Raw genomic sequence first — 24,013 nt, 5'->3', positions numbered from 1 at the left:
TGAATACATTTGTGAAGTGTCCAGAAAAAATATTTATTAAATGTTGCTATGAGGAAGTGTAAGTAGGTCATTGCTCACTCATAAATCAACTGATGCATGTCACTTAGACATGCATCAAAGAAATCCAAAATTAAAAGAAAAATCAAAAATAACATGATCGAATGTCCGATCCATAATACAATCTCTCCCAGTTGAAGAATTTTTTTCTTGCTTTTTTCTGTTTATGCAGAAGGATTTTGCTGATTCAGTGTCGCCTGAATCTTAGTGATTCATAGTGATCATGGTCTAAGAAGTGATTCATAGTCTTAGACCATGATCACTATGAATCACCAAGAATTTCTGCCCAAAGATTGTGGGAAGTCAGACTTCATTTCAATTCCTGAATTTGACCAGCTGAGGACTGAGCATATCCACAATCCTGCTGTTGCCTCCATGAACTCCAATGACTCTTATATCTGTCTATGAATGTTCATTTCAATCATCCAGGGTGAATAGAATCCTAGAATAGATCCTAAGCAGTTTAAAACTCACCATGGACTTCTCAGCAGAGAAGATATTTCCAAATTCATTTAAAAGGCTTCTTCAGTTCCAGTCAACGTGACAGCTATTTCTCATCTGGCTGACTTGTCCGCAAACAGTTAAAATGCTGATGTAATTGAGAACTCAACTATGTCTGCATCATCATCATCAGCAATCATTGCTTCAATTTGACATTAATGGCCGGAGATGATACTGTACCATCCTGTATCCACCATTGATGACAGAGTCCCACAGAAAAGCTTTTTCAGAGATCACATTTCAACCTCATTATTCTCAAAATGTGTCATACCTTCGGGTGTTGTGATGAGCCTGAAGCAACCTTCGTAAACAACATAATCTCCAGTGATTTGGACCACACATCATCAAAGCACAACAGTATGTACCAGATGACACAAAAAAACAACATTAGAAACCTGCCTCTGCAGGGTGTAACTACACGATGGATGCTTGATGCTTCAATGCTTTGTGAATGTGCTCAATCAAAATGGCAGCATACAACAGTCAACACTGTCCAATAAAAATGATAAAAAGACATATTTAGCAGCAAACAGAACAAAGGACAACAGAGGTAGACACACCAGTGATTTTCAAATTGCCGTTTCTGGGTACCCACTTTTTTCTGAAATATGCCTCTGAGGATGCAATCAAAATGTAATGTTGCAACCCACCGACTGGGTATAATGATGATCTTTTCTCATGACATAAATATTGGACCCATCTTAATCATCCTTGAGTTCATCTTTGAAAAGCACTGGACAGAAAATTGGACACTGGGTTTTGGATAGGAGGAGTTTACGAAGACCAGCAGTCGAAATAGAAAGAAAGGTCTTTTCAAACAGCATCATAACTTCCCAAGGGAATGTGATTGCTTTTTGATTTGCTACACAAACACAGACGAGTGTGGACATGGGGAAGACAGGAGGACCGGGGTGGACAAATCTTCTACATCTAGTTCTAGTAGTCTAGTAGGAAAGGAGGTAATTACCGTAAGAAGGAAAAACCATCCAACCTGTTTATATCCTCTTCCCCCAGTAAGTGCTTAGGGAGGGGGGAATAACTCCCAGGGGAGATGGGGAGACCAGACTTGTACTCCAAAGTGCCACTGTTGCCGGGGGAAGAGATATGATTTTCCATGGCTGGAGAGAAAGCTGAGGAAGAAGAGTATGCCACAAATTGAGACGGCAATAACAAAGCTAAAGTTCCAATGACAATTCAAGGAAACTCAAAAAAGTCAAATACTTTCCTATCAATGGCGGAGGGAGTATAAAATATGTTTACTGAAAATATTATTTGTCAAACACAGACACCAACTGCAGTTCTTTTGGATTCGAATAGTTAAGAGTTAAAAGTTTTGTATATCTGGGAAATTTCATCTTCATGCTTTCCAATATAGCTTTAGATAGATACGTAGATAGATAGATAGAATATTAACACATGAACACACTGAAAATATTATCCAAACCCTTCCAACATGTTCTACACTAATGCACATTTGTTCTACATTTCTCTCTGCTACCTTGTTGAACTTTTCTAATGACAAATAAATATATCATTTCTAATAACAGAGTTAAGGACTCACAGTGTGTGATATCAGGAGGCCCATAGGGATCTGATAGGTACACATTGGTGGGTTTCCCCACCTTTAGGTACACCACGTCTGAGGTGTTCTTCAGGATGGCCACTGCCTCTTCGTGAGAAACTTCCTCCAGACTGTAGTTGTTCACCTGTCCAGACAAAAGTGCACAGTCCCTTACTGGTACATCAGATTTTTAAGAGAGTGTGCTTTGTTTTTCTTCCCTGCTCATCTCAGATCAGTCCAACACACTGACTGCCTCTAACACACTGGATTATGACAGATGGTCCTCGGGAGAGAACAAGACAGTAGGAAGGTAATTAAATTAAGCACTAGTTAAGCACCGGGTGCCCTCCTGCAGAGCAAACAGAGCTGTTACTTAGTCGAGCCACCAGTGGCATCAAGTTGTTGCTTGTTAGTTTCAGTATGGATGCCAAGGCCTTAATCATTTAGACAGAAGATTTTGGAAAATTCAAATCATCTGTGAGGATCATTAGGCATTTCCTGCTTGATGAACTATGCATGGGGCAATATGATGAATACCATAAACATTGGAGTGTTTGTACAAATAACTTTGTCTCGGGAGTGGTTATCAAGCACTATTCAAACCTCTGGGAGTTGTGGAAGAGTTGAGGAAGTTATTACACCGACACACTGTCACCTTTTCATCAAAGAGAATTAGTCATTGCTAATGTGATTCAATCAACCATGACATTTTGTAAATCACCAAACCACAGACTCTGCACACAATTCATACAATTACCAATGACATTTACGAAGGTTAAAAACTAAAATTAAAATAAAAAATACAGTCAAGAGTAAAGTCTGGTACTCACCATTAGTAACCTGTCTCCGACTTGTAGCCGAGAATCTTTCTGTGCCGCGCCACCATCAATGATCTTGGTGACATATATGCTGTTGTCTCCGGGGATGTGCTGGTTACCAACTCCACCTGCAATACTGAAGCCCAGCCCTGTGTGTACACAAGCAGCTGGTTGGTTTTAGGTGTCTGTACACAATGTGATATTTGTCATCGTATTAATGAAGTTAATTATGTGTAAGCAACTGAGATCATATTTAATTGGAATCCATAATATTCACATTTCTTAGTGTATAGGACTAAACTAATAATACACCACTCAATATACGAAAAATAAAAACAATTGCATTAGGTTGCTCTTGGCAATGATTAAAAGTATCCTCATATCAAAACATAATACTGCTTGTCAGATTCCATTGGTGGCTTACAGTGTACGTTTCTGAGCCCACCTTTTGGTCCTTTTACAAGTTTGATCTCAATGATGGTCTCCAGCATTGGCCTACGGCGCCGCACATACAGCCGGACAATAGAACCTGCAACCTTGAGAGCTTCCACTGCCTTGCTGTGGCAAACTTCAGACACGTCCGCATCGTTCACCCGCAGGATGCAGTCATTTACTCTGGAAGAGGGAGAGAGGGAGGTGTAGTGTGGTGATGCGATATTTATATTTAAGTTATATTAACGAGCACAGGTGCACTCATCCTATTGCATTATTTAAAATGTTGAAGTCTACAGGGTGCATTCCAAAGGCAGATTGGCAAATGTTAAACCAACAGTCAAACTTTCTTAAAGTGAAGACAAGTTCAGAAGTTAAGTTTTCAGAGATCATCCGAAGTTTATTTTTCATGAGCCAGCCAATTACAGTGAAGACGAGGCAATGTTTGGAAACATGCAGGAGGCGAGTGGTTTATGACAAGAGCAATTTATATTTATAAAAAGCAGCATTAAAACTTTTTCAGGGAGAAAGCTGAATATAAGGAACATTAAATTGGTAAATTGGTTGTTTTCGCTACACACAGTGTGTTCGGAAAGTGTGTGGTTATTGACAGTACAACATCTACTAATGGCGAGTCATGTTATTTTTATGTGTGTTTTGGATTCCTGGCAAACCGCGTGTGTACATATTTGTATTCACACTATGCGACGTGCGAAATGGAGACGTGTGGGTGTGCATACAACTGTGTAAAAATCAGAATCAGCAAGAGCGTGGTTTGAATTCCCCCGAGGTGTGAACCAAAACATCCATGCCCTGCCAGTGAAGGACACAACTCCCCTGCGGGTTCTCACAGGGCCAGCTGTGTCGCAGCGTGACACGCACACACATACGCGCACTCAAACACACACCCACGCACACTTCCAACTGTCACTTAATCTCTACTGGCATTAGAAAAAGTTAGTTTGAAATCTTTGTCATAGTTGAGTGTTCACAGTTTGTCTTTTATTTTCCGTCTTTGTACTACATTTCTCTATTCATTACTTAACTAGTAAACACAAACATAGTACACCGAGTTACAGTAAGTTGAACTTCAAGCTTTTTCAGGGTACGATGAAATTAATGTCTAAGTAAATTTGCATGTGTTCGAAAGATATATATCATTGTGAAAAGACTTTCAGAGATAAAAGTGAGGGTTTATTCTACAGTACATCTGTCCATCACCTCTCCAAACTAACAGCCTCTGCGTGAAACTTAACATAAATGCTCCAAGCAGCCCCTTAAGCTGATCTAGAGCATTCAGAAAGCAGAGTGCTCTGTGTCCCTGTGCAGTGACACTGACAGGAAGTGTGTCTGGCTTCTATGATGTTATAGAAAACCAAATTCCCATCAGACCTCCTTCCTGACAGAGATTATTCTTCCTCTCCATCCATAATGCATTAGCCTGGCTGCCCACCTTGGAGAGACTGACCAGCAATTAGGGTAAGTTTGATTTATGCCTGGCCCGCAGCTTCCGCGTTCTGCTGGAGATCGAAACCGCGAGCATTACACACCGCTTTGGCATCTATGATCTGACAGCAATGCTCCGATGCTGCAGTTGAACAAAAAATAAATAAATGGTTGGCCCGTACCCAAAGCAAGCATTATCCATCACTGTTACTCTAAAAGGCAGTGGAGAGGGTCACAATGCATCCGCAGGACACTGATAGATATGGAAAAGACATCTGAATTATGCTGCCATCCATCTCTTACAAAGACAACAATAGGGGCAGGCCGCAAAATTGGAAGACCATTTTAATAAGCACAGTCAGGGAGCCATGCTGTCTGTATGCGAGTATGCTTACAGACTAAAGAAAGCTGTGCTTGAGCTGCATGCTGACCCGTAACAACTGAAGGCTTTCACAGACGATTTTGATCTTTAATTTCTGACATTGCCAGAATGACCTGTATGCCACGGTCTATACTGCATACTACAATCTAGGACCACCTTTTTGGAGTGACTAACATGTATTTCTCCACGATTCCTTCAAGGTTGTTCTTTTGCCTGAAACGGCACAAAATCGCACAGGTTGCGGGAGCCTTTAGATGAGTCAATGTGCTAAGCAATTTGTGTCAAGTGCAGTGTAGGAAGGGCTGTCCCCTGAGAAAGCTTGTCAGCAGTCAAGCAATAAATAAACCCAGGAGAAATCTCTCTCCCTTTATTTGACTTTACTGATTGTGGATTTTTCACGTTCCCTTTAAAAGTAACCAATTAGAACTCAATAAGTGCTGATGCTGTAGGTTCATTTTTACAATTTTCTTGAGAAACAAAAAAGTACCAGCTCTACTTGCTGAAATTTGGAATGGTTAATTATTCTCTGCCATCACCACAAGGATAATTTCTCTAAAAAATGTATCATGATTAAGCAGTGTATAATAAATGTATTAGAGAAGAAATTATTAATGGAGATTTTGCAGCATACACACAGATCTGTTGCATCAGAGTGCTGCACACTGACAAGGTGAATTTTGACAAGGCTTCTCTTCGAGCCATTAAAGGAGATAGACTGGCTCCTTCTTTTCCTTTATAGATTTAATGTAAAAAGAAATCAGGATTGGATAATTACTGACAGACTGTCAAATTTGCCTGAACCGTAATGTCCAAAATGTTGTTTTCTGGGTGCAGATTATTAATTTCAGCAGTGGAGGAGTAAACAGTAATTTATTCAGATTATTGGATGTCAGCAGTGATTGAGATAAGAGATTATTTTAAAGTCATCCTCTTAAAGGCTCATCCTCTTCATCATTTATGGGGGGCATGTAAGTTCCCCTTTTGTCTGTCAGGTCTGCAATCTTTCAGAAATTGGTCTCATTAAAAATCTTTGTAAGTGCATTGAAGAAACTGACCTCAGGCGTCCATCCTCTGCCGCAGCACCTCCTGGGATGATCTTGGTGATGAAGATGCCAGGGTCGTCTCCGATGTGTGGGTTATCTGTCCCTCCGGCAATGCTAAAGCCCAACCCTGAGTTACCCTGTGGCAGATGGGCAGAACTAGGACTTAGTGAATGTCTATGTAATGCAGCAAGATGCCACACATCAAGCACACATTTTGGGGACACCATTTGTTGTCTTGACAAGACAAGACCTTAAACCCTTATTACAGAAACAATCCAACAATCCAACTTTCATTTTCTGCTGCGATTATAAATGTCCAAACCTGCCCCAGTGGCCTAATGGATAAGGCACTGGCCTCCTAAGCCAGGGATTGTGGGTTCGAGTCCCATCTGGGGTGTATCTTCAGCAATTACATCACAACACCAGTTTGGTATTCCAATGTGTCCATGAGAAATGGCTATGATGCCTGAAGTGGTCGTGCTATATTACACACTACTGCATATTCATACACTGTTTGCATACTGAATTTACTGTGAAATAACTATATTTATAAAGAGATTAGAGTCCTGGGAGGTGATGTCTTACGGAGCAGAAACTGTGCTTTGTCTGCTCTCAAAATAAAAACCACACTGACGCCTGCTGACAAAATGAGAGTCGTGCTTTTATTAAAGAGTTAACTGATGGGAATAAGAGCTTCTCTTGATTACAGAATCCACTGAGGTCCCCTGCAGAGGGTCTCAGTGTCTGGAATAGTGAATAAAAAACACTATTCAGCTCTCCTGGGGAATAACTTAAAAAGACCAGACATACACTTGTCTGAGCTCACGGGCTACAGAGGATATTGGCCATTCATCTGAATGATGATAATGAATATGAAGGCTACAGATAAAGCTCCTGGAGTGTGCATGGACGCTGACATCTGTCTGAGTTAAATCTTATTTCTCTGTAGACTCATTTTAAATTCAAAACCAACTCTGTCCTTTCTCTAGCTTTGTCAGTTTTCACTCTGCGCAAGTTAGGACAAAACCTGTGAGACGTTTTCATCTAAATAGCTTTAAAAAATTCATTTAAATACAAGCTCATGCCAACCGTGTCACATCTGTTTAAGCACACTGGTCGTGTAAAAGGCTTTTCGCAAATACCATTGGTTTCTGAATCCCAATGGTTTGCTCACAGGAAACTGAAAAGAATGTTAGTGTAGTCACCCCATTAACATAGTAAGAGTCAGGTGCAACGTCTCAGGCGCAATTTCTCATTAGTGGATAAAAGTAGCACCAAATTACAATTTTATCATTGTCATTACATGCAGAATAAATATACTTGCCTGACTCTGCATGAATAATTGTGTGTAATCAAGCACATTAGTGAATTCTTAACCTGTGACATGATAATGGAAGTCATTTATGACATGCATGCATGCATGTAATAAGCTATTTTAGGTCAGGAGGTGCACAGTCCTGGCTCTGTTTATATATTCCCCTAAGTACTTTAATATAGGATAAAATATTCTAAGAGAAAGAATGGACACCTCAAGGTTCAAAGCACAATTACACACACCAGAATGAAAAAATACCGAAGGTCTAATTCATTGTAGGAGAACGAAATGCCCACCCACATCCATCTTATATAGAGGCTCTAGTTCTCTTTTAGTTGCAGTGATGTTTTTACCTTCCCTCCCATTTTGCTGCGATTTAGTGCTGAGTCAAATTCTCATCACTTCTATTCTGGTGAAATATAGATCTGTCATACTCACCCTCTCTAATGTGATTTCTTCAAATTCATATTCAATTTCTGTGCCATTAACCTGAAAAAAAAGGGGGGGGCGGGGGGGGGGAAGAAAAAGTCAGTGAACCAAAATGCCCTTAAATTACATTTCAGTGGAGTTAAAAAAGTGATTTTTAAACCTACAGAATGTGACTATTGAGTCTTAAAATTGGTTCTGCACCCAAGACCTGTTCAGCCACACTTTACAATCTAAGGTGATAGGTGTTTTTCCAAAGCCACTCATCATTTCTGTGATAAATAGGCCCCACCTCAAGGGAAACACGAAGGGTGATGTTTAATCAGCATGAGCTATTTTCTGAAGCATGGATGTGAGCTATGGCACATACACATTTTCAAGAGGGATCTGGTCTTTTCCTGTCTCTTACTGAGATGATTAATTAGCAGCAGGCACTTCCTTGTCATTATGCATTCGTACCGGAATAGCACTTGGGCATGTGAGAGGCTGCTTGTCATTTTCCCAGGTGGGTGCAATTTGGTTAGCGTCAGATATTATCATCAGAACTTGTGTTTCACATGTGTAATCAAACGAAGCCTGGAGCTACATTTACAGTAGCAGTGGACTGGAGAAAAGGTAAAGCCTTATACTCTCTTGTTGTAGTGAATTTCAGTAAGAACAGATCATGTTTTTCCATGACAATACGAATTAGGGATTTATGTATTAATTATCATCTTTATTGACATTTTAATTAGCAATATTCCCCCTAGATATCTTAGCATTGCATCTGTGTGTCCTGCTGTGTGCCCTACTGTACACACCATATAGGACTATTGAGTATCTTTAACATTCACGGATGTCTCATTCTACCTTTGCGTTGTTTATGTTGAAGGAACTGATTAATAGATATTTTGGACTAAATACAAATGTGTGCTCACAGTATTTGTTAGAATAGCTGTGGTGTCTGACAGTTTTAGCATGAAAAAAGGAATGTCTCCTGGTACCAAACCCCCCCATTTGTGTTTGGCATATGTTATTCATTCATCTTTTACTCTGCACTGCTCCATCACTTACTTGTTTTGACGTAAAACAGTAAAAGTGCTACATAAGAAGGTCTTCAGAACATCGTGTGCTGGTCTTTTATTCATGACAACTATCAATAATTCATTGCTGTGGCCTCATTTGTTTGGGCGGATAAGTTGTGCTATTAAACATATACAATACACTGTACATATACTTTCTTTGAATGTTGTTCCATTTAAGGTTCTTCAACCTACTGATATACTGACAAATAAGAAAATATCAAACTTACATAAGGTACTGACTCCAAAGTGTCAGTGTTGACGATTATCGGGGCAGGACTGGCCTGTAAGAGAGACAGAGAAAGAGGATTGCAGATGGGGAGGGAGACAAGGAGAAGATGGTGAGATGTAAGTTTTAGTAAGCAATATTATACTGACAAAAATGTGGACCCACACTGTCCTACTTTCCAAGAATGGATTAAGGGGACAAGCTTGTGTCTCACCCTGCAACTTCTCCTCTGTATCATCAACAATTTAACAGACTTCCATTTGCTGGATGCAACAGTAAACACTGGGCTCTTATACACAGCACTCTGATAGAGCCACCACAGCTGAACAGGTTTCACTTTGAAAGAAATATGAGAACGAGTGTAAATGTGAGCACAGAGTAAAGTTGCTCTATACATACATATGGGATATTGAAGGTTGCAATAGCTGTAATAGCAAAGCAACATTGTCTTGTTAAATTTTTGTCTCATCAGCGTTAAGAACCTTGTCCCAGATACCTTGTGGAACATTGATGTGGTCTTTTGCTAACTTGTCTGTGCCATCCTTCCACAAACACAGTGTTTCATCTTATATTGGAAACATAAACAGAGACACAGAGAGATTTGTGCAAGTCTCTTGATGTTGCCCTCTGGTTTGCTGTCATGCAAGACTGGCTGTGAAAGACACCATGGTCGGAAGAGCAGCGTTTGGAAAGACACCTTTAAACAGATGTGTTACCTAAATGATTCAGCATGTCAGCTGAACTTTTTATGAAGTGTGATAGACAGCAATTTGTATTGAAATGTACCCCGACACCAATCTTAAATCAAGGTAGCCTTAAAAAAAAAAACCCTGGATAATCCTAAAGGTGACAAAATGATGGCACCAAAGCAGTCAAATAAAGAGAGGACATGACATTTTGCTATTACACCAACGACATCATCATATTCAGCCGTCTACACTACAGGAAACCGTATTATGACACCTATTGGAATCGTATATCTCAGTCTGGTAAGAAATATTACAGTAATCCACTGTGTGACACTCCGCAGACAACATGAAATGGAACCAATATCACATAGTGCACGCAAAATATTCTGGTAATGACTTGTAGAAACTAAGCGGACCAAAAAAGCCAGCTGAGTCAAGAGAGGTTGTCTTTGTGTTGGCTGCAAAGAAGCAGCAGCAGCAACTGCTTATCAGAATAACAGCAGTTCAAGTATGTAAACAACAACAAGCTGTATGTATGAGACTCACTTCAAAGACAAAGCACAAGGAGACTCCTTTGAATTTTGGCCTTTGATTTGCCCTCACAAGATGAATAGAACTCGGCTTACAAGGGCAATAACAAAAGAAAGGGCTGATTATCTCGCTATAAATAATTATGCTGAAAAAAATGCTGTGAATATCAATTTGTAATACTGCATTGGATGTAAAGGATGAGAACAATACATTGACTGCAGATCACAGGTTATTTTTTATCAATGCTGTGGTAAATTGTACACCATGGGGGTATAATTGATCCATACACACACACACGCGCACACACACGCACACCTTTGTCGCTGCTACTGTGCACTTCACAGAGACCCTTCAGACGATGTATCTGTATCTGATTGACACAATGCTGTGAAGGACATGATGGTTTACTCGTCATCGGCCCAGTGAAAGACATGAGAAAGAGTGACTCATCCTGCTGACTCATGCTCCTGTCACAACCAGGGAGAGTGTTCTTTATTAAACCCCAGACAAAAGATGACCAAACTGATATATGCTTCACCTTGAACTAATATATGTATTCTGTATCATCATTTGATATCACACAGTGTAGGACACACTGAATAGATTTCAAGAAAATAGAGAAATAAAAGAAGGGAGAGAAAACAAAATCCTGTATCTGGGTCCAGATCCAAATCTTCTACTTATTAACACCTCTTAAAAAAACAAACACAGATAGAATCAGAGGCGAGGGTTAATAAGAAGGGCAACATGTGACAGATGTGCTGTTTTAGTGAGTTCTGTATCTCTGAAGCTGGACATAACACAGTATCTTTTCATTGTCTTTTTTTGAAAAGCTAGCTAATTGCAATGAACTGTCGTGGGCGCAATGGCCGAACAAAGAAAGATTATCTAAATTTATCAAAACATATGTCCAGAAAAAGCAGCGGCAGGCAGCAGCATAGCGTTCTGCATGTATGTTTGATAAATGCAGTGCAGGAAGGGCAAAACGTTGACGTGTTCATACGTCTGACCAGCAATCAAATGAAAAGCGCAGGTGTGACTAATAACACTGATGGCTCCGTCTTGTTTCGCTGTGCCAGTAGTTCATGCCCATAAATCAGCAGGCACAGTAGCCGAGCAACAACACCTGTGCATCTGCGTGGAATGCAGACCATTATTAAGGTGATTAGTTACACCTGTGTTTGATAAATCAAAACGTCTGCTGAGAAAAAGGCCCATTGTCAAATGAACGTGACGTTATGAGGAGCAATCTGCCTCACTTCGCCTTCCCCCTCTTTTGTTTCTATAATGACACCGATCCCGTCTGAGACAAGTGGATAACCAAAATGTCACCTTAGCAAGAATTACCCGCACATTCTAAATGTTACTGACGGGAAATTACCATAATTTTCAAGTGGAATAAATAATACAGTGTGCCCATCACAACAAAGGCACCATCAACATGTTCACAAGCTTGTGTGACTCTTTCATCCATATGATCTTAAAACAATTCATCTGTCTTTCGGCATGAAAATGAATGCACAAGAGATTCTGAAGGGCAGGTTTTCTTTTTTTTTTGGTTAAAGAGTTAAATAATGTGTCTTCACCTTTGGTTGTTTAGGTTCAGATCTGGTGTCATCCCTCTATTGTTGTGAAAATTATGAAATATCTTCAAATCTATTACTGTATGTCACCTGATCTATCCTAAGCTTCATGATGATACCATTAGTTTCCTGTAGGGTGATGTCAAGGTATTCTAATGTCCAAAATGATATTCTTACTGCGTGAATGTGACGATGTTTTAACTATCCCCTTTTTCTATAGTGTAATACAGAAAAGTCCTTTACTTAGATAACATGTTAAGCAGCATTTTACCCACATACACAGATGATAAGACAGCGTACAAGGCCAGCCAACAGTTTCACACAAACACATTTTTTATGATAGCAAGATAACAAGAACAAAAGAAAGTGGTATGACGTATCCCCTTTACAGTGCCTCAATGCAAACGTGTTGTGTGCATGTGTGCATGAATCTGCACACATCAAAGAGACTGACTGATTCAGTGAGCTCAAAGAAAGAGCACGATTACCATTCAACAGCTGTGAAGGATTGTGAAGCCAGTCAGTAATTGAAGTAAAATGGTGTTTGTGAGAAGAATGATGATGGGGATTAAGACTCATTTGCTTGCTGTGCACTGACAATAATTACATGAATGAATTCACAGCCATTCTTAGAATGAGAGACACAGAGAGGACAGCACACGAACAATACACTCAACTTTGACTTGAAACCACAATAGAGTGTGGATGTAATCGTAATTATAGTACATGTTGGTTAAAAGACATGCACACACTCATCCTCCATACACTGATTTATACAACAGAGAATATTTTTCTGCAATGCAGGTACCACCAGAGAGACGGTCAGGAATAGTCTCCTGCCTGTGTCCTTATTACACAGAGTAAGTAACAGATAAGGACACTAATACTTTACTGAGTGGTAAATTAACTCATATCAGACAGCAGGAAGCTCCCATAACCCAATTGTAGGTCAGAGGTATCTGTCATTAATTGCATTCCAGTCACTGGATACTTTCTGCTGACCTCTGCCTGTCAGTTTGCCAGCAAGTTGAGTGAGTCAGACCATGTGGAAAGGCCCTGCCAGAGCTGTGACCTATACCGCAGTGAAGAAGGGCATCCTTTATAGTCAACACCACAGCATTGAACAGTAAATCACATGTTATAAAAAGAAATAACGTCTCAGAGACTAGTTGAGAGATTAATTAAAAAAAGACACTGGCCAGACGTGAGACAACTGAACTGCGTCATCAATTCTTTATGTGCTGTATGTGTTTGTACTGCTGCGACATATAGTAGCTACTTCAATACCACATTACATGCCCCTGCCATTGTTAATACACACAAATGAACACAAGGACCCCCGAGAGGTAATGGCCACTCAACTGAGCACATAAATGGCATGCTAAACTGCACTCAGGCTCATTTCTCCTCTTGTTCATCGCCATGTGATCAAGTGCCTCTGAACAGCACATTAAGTCAGTGGTCCAGCTGCATGATTTGTTAGCAGGCTTTCAGACAGTCTAAACTACAGCTGCGATAATATGAGAGTGCATTAATTATTGAATTATGAAACAGTCCTGCCAATAGAGAAAAAAAATAAAAATGCTGTTAGCTCAATTATATAGATTAAAAGTGAGTCTAGATGTTATAATCAGGGCAGCTGTCAGATTGATCAGGTTTCAGGCCACATGCCCTTCTCTGCACTTCTACATGGAGAGTTTTATCACACATAACAATTAGCAAATACCAACACGTGCATAGTTTTTTTGGTTGAACTCCAGTGACGGCCAATTGCTTTTAGCCATTCAAACATTGCATGACACTTCCACACTTTCAACATAATCACCATCTTATTTTTGGCTTATTTTTAAGACACTGTTACAACCTGTGCCCTAGAGTGACAATTGCCGTCACGTTGCAGGATGCAATCATGTTGCATCAGATATCCGTCTACTTGTATTTTTTTTTTTTTTCACTTGGGTCTCTGGATGAGTTTTGCTCAATAATTCAGGGGCACCTTTATGCATAGTGGTTCCTGAAAACAAGGAAACCTATCAATAATTCACTTTCTTCTCATGTGAAAATAGTCAGTGACATAATATGAGATGTGGATGTTTTAAAAGCAGGAGGAAGGAAGCTAGACGGACTATGTGCGAAGGAAATAGACAGTCGAGCTAAGATAATGTTAATCAAATACATTTCTCTCAGATTTTACATTTGCAACTGCAGAAATTTGTAGCGAACAGTTTCTTTGAAATATCTCTGGATTTTTTCCTGTATTGCCTCCTGTCTTTGTTAGGTTCATGTTATGCCCCCGCTCTCACCATCATGCCCTCATCTTTCAGAGGCAGCGCAATAGCAAGGAAAGAGCTACTGCTAACTGCTGGCTTCCTTGCAATCCCACTGCCTTGCTTCTCCCTGAGCTGCATGATGGATGGTCTCCCATTACCTCCTGCTGGCCTTGCCTGAGGTAATTTCACTCATGCTTCGGTTACCCAAACACTGCACTTCCTTGCAATTAGTTTGTTAAATTAGTTTAGCAGTATATCAATTTTGTATAAAAAGACACGTATGTCATCTTATCCTAAAACACAGATTGCTGCTGCTGATGCATTGCAGCATTCCCCTGCATCACACATAAGAGATGCATCAAATCATAAAGAATAGAAAAGATGAAGAGAAGATGTAATTACAGCATGACAAAGGCAGTAAATAACCAATTAAAGCTTTAGTTATCAGAATATATCGCCTCCAAAAACCACATTTTGAATGTACAGAGGATCATTTTTATTGTGGTATGGCAAACTCCTATTTATTTGACAGTACCATTGAAAACAGTGAGCCAGATTTTATAACTAATTTCAGGCAATTGTGTAGACACACAAATGTAATGTCCATTGTACGCCTCTTCCCAGAAATCCCCTTTCAGTGATTGTACTGTATTATGTCACATTGTTGCTAATACTTACTAGAAGGGTGATCGTTAAAGCGCATACCTTTGCCAAGGCTGAAGTAAAATTGTCTACTAACAAGAGAGAATCTGTCTTCTAATGGGACTTAATTGGTTGTAAGAAACCATATTATATTTGACATTTAACCAGATGTGGACCACACTGCACCCAGTCACAGTGGATCATGGGATAAGTATGCACCATTCTCCATTGAGATTGGTGTCTTATTTTAGAAGAAATTGACACAATTACACCCTATTTTGCAGAATCTTGAGCCTCATTAAATCTGGATTTGGATCCTGAGCAAAATTTCATTTCAGTTTCTTCCCTGGGCTATGTCCTGCCCTTAAGCCAAGTCTCACTAAGAATTGGTTAAAGGGTTTTCAGAAATCCTGCAAAAAGAGGCACAAGATAAAATTCTACATACAGGATAAGTGAGTACAGGGCAGCTGGATGGATATGTACTTTAATCAATTTCAAAGCTATCTTAAATGTGTCACTTCTTCAGTGCCTCATAATCCTTGGCAAAAACAAAGAACCAGTTATCAAAAAGAAAATCTGTCCCTTTCTTGATTTTATGACTGGATTTGGGTAAATCAAATCATTTCCTATCCATCCGCAAAACAACTTAGAAATGCTCCTGATTTTCTAACCACACCCACGCTTTGGCTCGGCACAAGGCTCCGTCATCGCTGTCTGTCTTCTCAAGGAATAATGAGTGGTATTCAACTATCAACACTGACAATCAGATGCAGATTAACAGCTTGGATCACAGCTCTGATTAGATGCCCTCATGGCAGAGGAAGGCAACTCAATCAGCCTTGAAATCAATTACGTCACTGCTACTCATCTTGAAAAAAGCAGCACATGTGCAAAAGACTGGAAACAATGAAAATATGAACATTAAGCAATGAAGGAAAAGTAGAGCCACACTTTAGATACACGCTGTGTTTGAAGTCACAGCCATTTGCTGCCTTTACCAATGCACTCTTTCCACTTTGGCAATTCAATGTTCATGGTAAGATAATAATGCAGATTTTGTGGATGATGCTTCCCTAAATCCGTCCCTGGCCTCTATTTAAAGCTAAAATCATATTAACTGTCACAATAAATTATTACACTTAATGGTTAGCAGTGCAATCAAAGGTTAATAAACACAATTTTGACACTATATGTACCATCTGTCGATAGCATAATATGATACAACACAAAGTGCCTATGTGGAAGCCTCAGCAGGGCAGCAGAGGAGTTACATCATTGGGTTATTAAGTTATAGAAACAGGTCCATGTCCCATTAACAAGGTCTGGCATCTTCCAGATCTCCCTCAACAGGAAACCAAACTATACTCGAGCATGATGCCTGACAATGGAATTGCACAACAACAGTCCATATGTTTAATGTCCACCTTTCTTCCAGCGAAGCATATCAACATTCACTGTTCCTGTCAGAAACAGAACTACAGTATAAAAAGCAAAGAAAGCTTAAGTAATGCAGCCGTGGAGGTAAGAATGACTTAGATGTCACTATCAGAGTCCAAATTTGTCTCAGCTCACAACTGGACCTTGCTGAAACACAACAGAGTAGTTTTACCTGATAGGGCTCCTGCCAGCTCTGGTGACAATCACACTCTGAAGGCCACAGGTCACCACTTCCCCCCTTGGCTCTTATTGCCGCCCATTGACTTTGGCTCCTGGAGGACTTGCTTTGTAAATGCCAGGCCACCATCCTACCCCCCTTCTTGGGAAGGGTTGCTCCACCAGGGACAGATCCATAATGGTAACGCTGGGGCAGCTGATGGTGATGAAGTTGGTCTTGGCTGTTTGGATGCTGATGATGCCAGTTGAAGGAAGCCGGCACCTCCCCATAGTCTCTCCTTCCATCCAGCTCCGCAAAGCAACTCTGTTGTTTGCTCAGGTAAGCAGTCATGCTGCTTCCTCCTTGCTGCCACACAACACTAAGCTTTGCTTGCTTCAACACTTTATCTTTTGCTTCTTTTTGTCCTCCTTCTGTTGGTTTACCAGAACGGTCATAAAACAAGGGACCCGGTCTGATGCTTGCTGTTGCAAAATGAATGATGAATGAAGCGACTGGCTGGCTGCTGTAGCTGCGCTGGCTGGAGATGGTGTGTGTTTGTGTGTGACTGCGTTCTGGAGTGGAAGAACGATAAATGGAAAGAGAGCGAAAGGGGAGGGAGGAAGAGGGGAGAGAGATGGAGAGGGGCAGGGTTAGAGCAAGACGCTGAACGAGAGGGAAAGTGAACGTGAGGGAGGGATGATAGGAGCAGAGCGGGAGATGAAGAGAGGAATGGAGAGAAAGAGAGATGAATAACAAAGTAGAATGTGTGGATTGAGAGAGAGAGAGATAGAGAGCGAGAGAGAGAGATGCCAGCCCTCTGTCAATAAATGACTCAACTAGCAGTGCTGCCTGACAGCATCCGCACCTCCAGGCAGAAGCAATCGATGGTCACCACTGCTGGGAATAGGAGGCAAGTGATCTTGAACTACAAATCTCGAGACTGTTACGATGGGTGCGGCTGCTTCCAACAGGTCAAAGGAAAGCAGCTAGGGAATCATTTTCCTAAACGTCTAGCCTTTATGTCGTAGGGGACAGTGCTTTGTAACCCCAGTTCTGTATTTAACATTTGTATCGGCTGTAAACTTTAGCCCCGTCCAGATATCCGGGAAAACAGATCTCTGTTCCAGGGGGAAGAAAATAGATTATCCTGAGGTACTAACAATGGAAAGATAATAATGAATTTGGGACACAAAAAGCCCTCGTGGACATTAAAGATCAAAAGCCTGTAATTGAAAAAGGGCTCACACATTAATAACTTCTGTGTATGGTTCTGTGCCTTCCACTGGGATTTGAATATATTGAATAAATGCACAAGTTTAAACACTAAATTATGCTTTCAATTTTAGCTTTAAACTTTAAAATCCATATGCCTTTATTCTGAAGCTACAGGAGATACAATACTGCCTTTCTTTATTTCTAAATCTATTCAGAAACACAGAAAACCAGAAACAAAGCGGATCAACTGATCCCTCATGTCACTGATCCTCACATCAAAAACGTCAAAACCATTCAAACCCAAAGTCACAGCTGATGAGCACAGAGAAGAAACCACTCGAAGTTACTGGACGCGTGCTAATTTCATCTCTTCAAAATTGAGTTTGTTAATTCCCCCACACAACGCACAACTTCACACGCAATCAGGGTCGTGGGGCTTTCATTTGAGAGCAAATGATCCTAAACCATCCGGCTGCTTTAGCGTGAACATCTTCGGTGATGTGAGGGAAGGAAACAAGCCGCATGCCTCACGGTGTTTGAAACACACACACACACACATTACACATTTATACAGTATTCTCAAGTGAAGATGATGTCACTAAGCAATAAGACATGAAACCTAGTTATTCAATGCCACGCAGGACGCCGTAACATGCTCTGTTGTGTAATGCTTTTGTATGCAAGTGTGTGGGCGTCATCATTACCCATTCCATCTACCAGAGGCGACATCCACAAAACAGTCACTGATGGAGAATAATAACTCATCAGGGCGGACGGCGGCAGCAAACAGCAGTGCCTCGTGGGAGATAAGAGAGCATCAGTAGGCAGATGGAGTGCATGTAAGTGTGATATTGTTACGGCTGATGTAGATGTGAGCGTGTGGGGGCATGGTTAGATGGACTGATGGTCAGTTACAGATATAGAGACGGTTCCAGCTCTGGTTCCAGCTCTCTGACTAAGCAAACGTAAAATCTTTGGGGTTTAGAGGTAACATGGGAATAATGTGCAACAAAGGCAACCTAGAATAACAATTTACACGTCCGACAAGGTTTTTGAAAGATACCTGGAAGTCCAAGTATCTGAACAAGCAATCAGAACACACTGTTCCACGGCAACGCTCACATCCATTTATTTTCAACACCTGCCTTTCCTGTGCAGTCAGATTGAGACCTACGTTATCATTGTCACAATTATAAAGATTAAGGATGGTAATACTTGTAGTTATGTGACCTGGACTAAACATAATAATTGTCAGATGGTGGGATCCGGGCGGTTTGAGCTTCTGTTTGTCAGTCAGTTGTGTTGCATGCTTCTATTTTTATTGCTACTGAACAAGTTCATAAATATATTCATTGCATACATCAACTTATTTGCTTCTATTAACATTCATAATTATAGAAATGCTAGTGCAGTGACGGCAACACTCTCAGTGACACAATTCCACTGACAACCTTCAGAGAATACACGAATGTTACAGAATTCTAACACCATCTAAACAAATACACGCACAGGGGGCATTGCTTACAACAAACCAACTTGGTGCCTCTCACACCAAGATGAGAGTGTTGAATCACAATCTCATTATTGATTATAAAAAGCATTACAGCTTGATCAATATTCTCCCAATGATCTACTTTAATCTCCCATCTTTACTGTTACACACTTGTTGGTGCTGATGATTTCACAGGCTAAATTTTTGGATGATCATTGAAACATTTAAATCATCTAAATAAGCTTTATCTGAAAATTACAGTTAAAAGTTACAAAGTAGAGCCAGAACCCAGGAAAAGGAACATGTATGATATCAGTACAATGCATGAGTACGCTCTGATTCTTAATATTCCATACTTTGGACTTTGTGATGATAGAACCTATGAAACAGTACAGGACTAGTTTCTGAGAGTATATTTTGGCATGGACACTGTAGCAGGTTAACGTAACAGTTTCAGTTACTCTATTTTCTACATTTTCAACAGTGGACAGAACTCAAAAAGGTCATACCTACTTCACGGCCAAAAAAATCCTCTGATATCTGATTTTGCTAATATTCAGCCAGACGTTTACTATCATTACTTTGGAATCAGATGCAACTGAGTCAAACAACACAGAGAACAGTCTCATACTAAGATACCGGTCGAATTACATAATTATATTAATTTAATTCAAGTCACACCTTTCTACTAAATGTATCTATTACTCTTAGAGATACTTTAATGGCAGACAAACAAACAGATCAAAACATTTCCTTGTCATAACATCCTTAGTAAAGGTAATTGTTATAATGACTGAATAATAATGTGTAAAAACATTTGTATGCAGTTTTATTGTGGACTTTACCTCATGGGGGGAATAACGAGAAAAACACACCTTCACTCCATCTAGTGTTTCACTGCAGTAATCCCATGTGCACATCGTTACCGGGGCGCCCACAGGCGAACAGACAGAAACACAGCCCAGTCCTCATTAGCGGCTCCTCACTACATAATTGGCATATTTCACTGTGTATTGGCAAATGTTACTATTTTCAGTTACCACAACAAGCGCACTGAAATAATACAGCAATTTTCAGTGATGTGACTTTTAAATAGATTAAACAAACTAAACGACCAAGCAGCCCCATACTCCTCAGTTACATTTATACCAGATGGCATAATGAATGGATGAGTCCAGTAAATGTCAGAGAGGTTCTAAGGCATGAATCTAAGATGAGACTCAATTGATTGGTCTGTCAACATAGTTCTATAAAGCACTGAAACAAGGACATAGTCTCCCTGCAGGTCATTAGATAGAGATAAAATCCTAAAATCTGAGCCATCTACAAGCAACTACAAGACAATTTAGTACTCGACATATATTTGAGAAGTCTGATTGCTTATTGGGGGGGGGGGGGGGAACTGTAAATGCATTACATTCATTGATGTGTGTCCTTGGTGCCATGTTTGCTTAATGTAACACCTTTTCCAAGTGTCAACTCTCTTTAGTCCAATCAAGTGTGTGTGTGTGGTGTGTGTGTGTGGTGTGTGTATGTATGTCACTCCATTCAGATACCATTTGACCTCTGACAATAACCGGAGATGAGCCAATCAAACAGGTGACAGGTGATTTAGTGCGTCGGTGCTGTTTGACTAGACAGCCACTCACTCCGCTTGGTGTTGCTGAGGAGCAGAACTCCAGGTAAGAAAGATACATAGATTTAATGGAACAATTTCCATGACTCGCATTCGTGTTTTTCATTCATGGAATAAGAATACATGGCATTTAGCAATATGTGACCAAGAGGTGCCAAAACAGAGAAAAACTATTCTACTAAAAAAAGGTACAACGGGCTGACCCTCATTCTACCTGGTCTTAAAACAAGTACTGCTATCTTCTACTCTAGTTGGTCAAATACAGAATATACAGTATAGAATTCAGGTGCAACTGCATCACTGAAATACACAGTAAAGTTCAGTTAGGTTTCAGAATTGTTTGGTCTTATTAGCATAAAGTATCAATGTGAAGAAATGTAATGCATAATGTGTAATAGGGTGCAACTACATACAAATATTCTTTTGATTCACTTTCATTTCTGTCACTTTTCTAGACTGAAATTCATGTAATGCTTCTGAATTTCCACATGGGGGCACTTTGGGTTCACATTCATCTATTGCATGTCTGTGTCTGTGCATTTGAAATAAATCCCTTGAATAAATTCTGCAAAAGTTTAAAAACATGTCACGAGTTTACGAAGAGGCGTGAGGAAAGGAAATATATAGTTTCGCAACTTCAACGCACAAATGTAAACAGCTGTGGGAGCTTTTACGTGCCGAGCCTCATCCACATTCAATATTTTGTGTTAGTTCTAATCTGTCGCTGGCTACTGAGGGGCGTGTGTCTGCTTCAGGAAAACAAATCACACCAATCACAAAACTGTAATTCTAAGCTGAGAAAGTGTTTGAGAGGCTGATGGGCCATCTGGAGGATTTTTTTTACAGAGAGACTCTTGAGCTGTCACCAAAAGTGAATCCAAAAACATAAAAAAAAAGATTACAAAAATGTTCCATCATGCTGTTTAATCCTGCGTTTGATCTGCAGTGTGACTCCTGTAGGTGTCTGCATGTGCTTGAGTATCAAATCCATCTTTTTTGCTAATGGCAGCTTCACTTCAGTCAACAATGCTATTAAGCTGAAAATTACAGACTGGGCCAACTTAACAAAAAGACCACATGCTGCATTCAGTCCCTGTTGGAAATACCACAACCAGCTGATAAACATACGTACATAGTGGGTGTCAGGCTTTTCTCTCACCTCCCCACCCACATGCATTTGTACATACAACCATCAAATTTAAGTATTTGCATCCAACTAGAATCTACTTCGACGGGTACTTGTCAGGATAGGAGTGACACAGTGACACAAAGGCATCATAGACCTTGAAATTTGAATGGGAGGATCCCAAAGGCCAAAACTGAAAACCTTTACTCAAAAGAATCACAGAACTGTCAAAGTGACACAGTAACTGTGTGGGGCCCATCGAAATGATGAAACAATGACAGACGGGGCAGTGCTGCTGATCATTTGATGGACAGCAAATGCCAAAGCACGAGGGACATTTCACAACCTGCAGACCAGTGAACTAGCGTCAAGCCTTGTATGTGTCCTTATGTGAACTGTGACAAATAATAGATGAATTGACTGGTAAATTGGAATTGGTAATAGATGTTAGCTCTCTGATGTTTTATGTATAAACGTGCTTCTTCTATTGATGCAATTAATGATTCATCAGAGGGCACAAAGCTGATAATGAAGCTGATCTACATGAAATAAGTGCTGCGATTATGATACAATGAAAGGATCGAATGACAACTTCTGGTTTGATAAAAAAAACACGATTTGATGACTGGCCATAACAAGATCGCTAAGTATCTATGCTGCTACACGCAACCATAACAAGTATGATATTCACACATAGTTTTAAGACCACTGTCATATATCATGTGTTTGTTTTTGTTATGTGGTATAAATGAAACACATCCTGAAGCTGCTCCTAATAACAGACCTCCAGCAAAGACATATGGCTGTGAGGCAGCTACTTTCTAAGAGGGTAGCTGGTTAGAGTTAGTTTAAGTTATAGTAAGGACTGACCTTCGTCTATATTGACATTTTTCACATTTGCACCTTCTGGCTAGGGTCATATTTTGTCTGTCTTTTGTTTTCTTTCATGAAATGCAATGCAATAATCACATCTAATGCTAACTAATGCTAAAGTTAATTCATTTTATATCTACAGGAAACATGACAGAGTGATTTAATTAGTGGCCATGCACAGTCCTCTGCACAGTGAACATTGTCGAACCAGCTCTTGATGTTACATCAGCCACACATATTCAAATCCTGAAAGAGAGAAGCCATAACATACATACCAAGCAATAAACAAAATTGCCTTTTGCTGTTCAAGTTCAAGGCACCCAACCTAAACAATTACACATTCACAACACTGAGGCTTGGTGGATGATAAAACCACACAAACAGCTATATTTCTAACACAAGCTCAACCTGCTAATGTCTTCAAATGATACTAGTTTGGGCAGAGATAGCGCCATCCATTGACCCGTTACGGTAATTGCCAGAGAAATGAAACAAACGTGAGATGCATGAAATAAAGTCACTGCCCTCTAAAAGTCCCTCCTTAGAGCCAAAGTAACATACAGAGGCTGTCGACATGGTGACAGAGAGTCAAAGCAGTAAGAGATGGACCACAGCATCCATTCGTCAATTATATATATTTCTCCAGTGCTACTGCCTCTTCTAAATGTAGAGAATATATATGTAGCTGTTGACTGAGCAGCCACTCACAGGTGTTTTGTAGGCCCCAGCAAGAGACTAACTGTAAGTACCACACTGCATATTAATATGCACTGCAGTATTCTGCAAAGTAAAAAGGTGAAAGGCTGAGGAAGGTTGGTTAATAAGATGCTACTCTGTATATATCACGTGGCAATCTGCCCTCAGTGTAACAATCATTTATCTGAAACATTCAGAGGCACAGCTGAGCAGTATGTAGAGATATGACATCACATTAGTGGGTCTGGTTGAGTTTGAAATGTTATAAGACTCACATATTCTTTGTTTGTTTTCATTCAATCATTCATTACAATTGAAAACAAAGAAATGATGTAACCATAACCACATGCTTTTAGCAAGACTGTCATAAAAATCTCGCACCATGAAGAGTTATA

General features: G+C 40.1%; 1 protein-coding gene and 1 non-coding gene across 2 annotated transcripts in view; one reads left to right on the top strand and one right to left on the bottom strand.

The window, feature by feature from the left end:
* Positions 1–24,013, bottom strand: part of dlg2 (discs, large homolog 2 (Drosophila)) — a 137,390-nt gene that overhangs the window by 29,508 nt on the left and 83,869 nt on the right. The window contains exons 7-13 of the mRNA XM_076161279.1: positions 9,273–9,326; positions 7,994–8,044; positions 6,253–6,377; positions 3,383–3,552; positions 2,950–3,086; positions 2,120–2,264; positions 1,550–1,688 (exon numbers count right to left, since the gene is read on the bottom strand). Coding sequence (XP_076017394.1) covers positions 1,550–1,688; positions 2,120–2,264; positions 2,950–3,086; positions 3,383–3,552; positions 6,253–6,377; positions 7,994–8,044; positions 9,273–9,326 — 821 coding nt within the window. The remainder of the gene's footprint in view (positions 1–1,549; positions 1,689–2,119; positions 2,265–2,949; positions 3,087–3,382; positions 3,553–6,252; positions 6,378–7,993; positions 8,045–9,272; positions 9,327–24,013) is intronic.
* trnar-ccu (transfer RNA arginine (anticodon CCU)) lies at positions 6,565–6,637 on the top strand. Its single transcript has one exon. It is a non-coding gene; the product is annotated as a tRNA-Arg (tRNA).

This window comes from Genypterus blacodes, unplaced genomic scaffold (genome assembly GCF_046128005.1).
Source record: "Genypterus blacodes isolate CSIRO-AG114 ecotype Tasmania unplaced genomic scaffold, CSIRO-AGI_Gbla_v1 ptg000111l_1, whole genome shotgun sequence".
Lineage (NCBI taxonomy): Eukaryota > Metazoa > Chordata > Actinopteri > Ophidiiformes > Ophidiidae > Genypterus > Genypterus blacodes.
The sequence above is the reverse complement of the archived record's forward strand: the minus strand, read 5'-3'. Positions and strand labels throughout refer to the sequence as shown.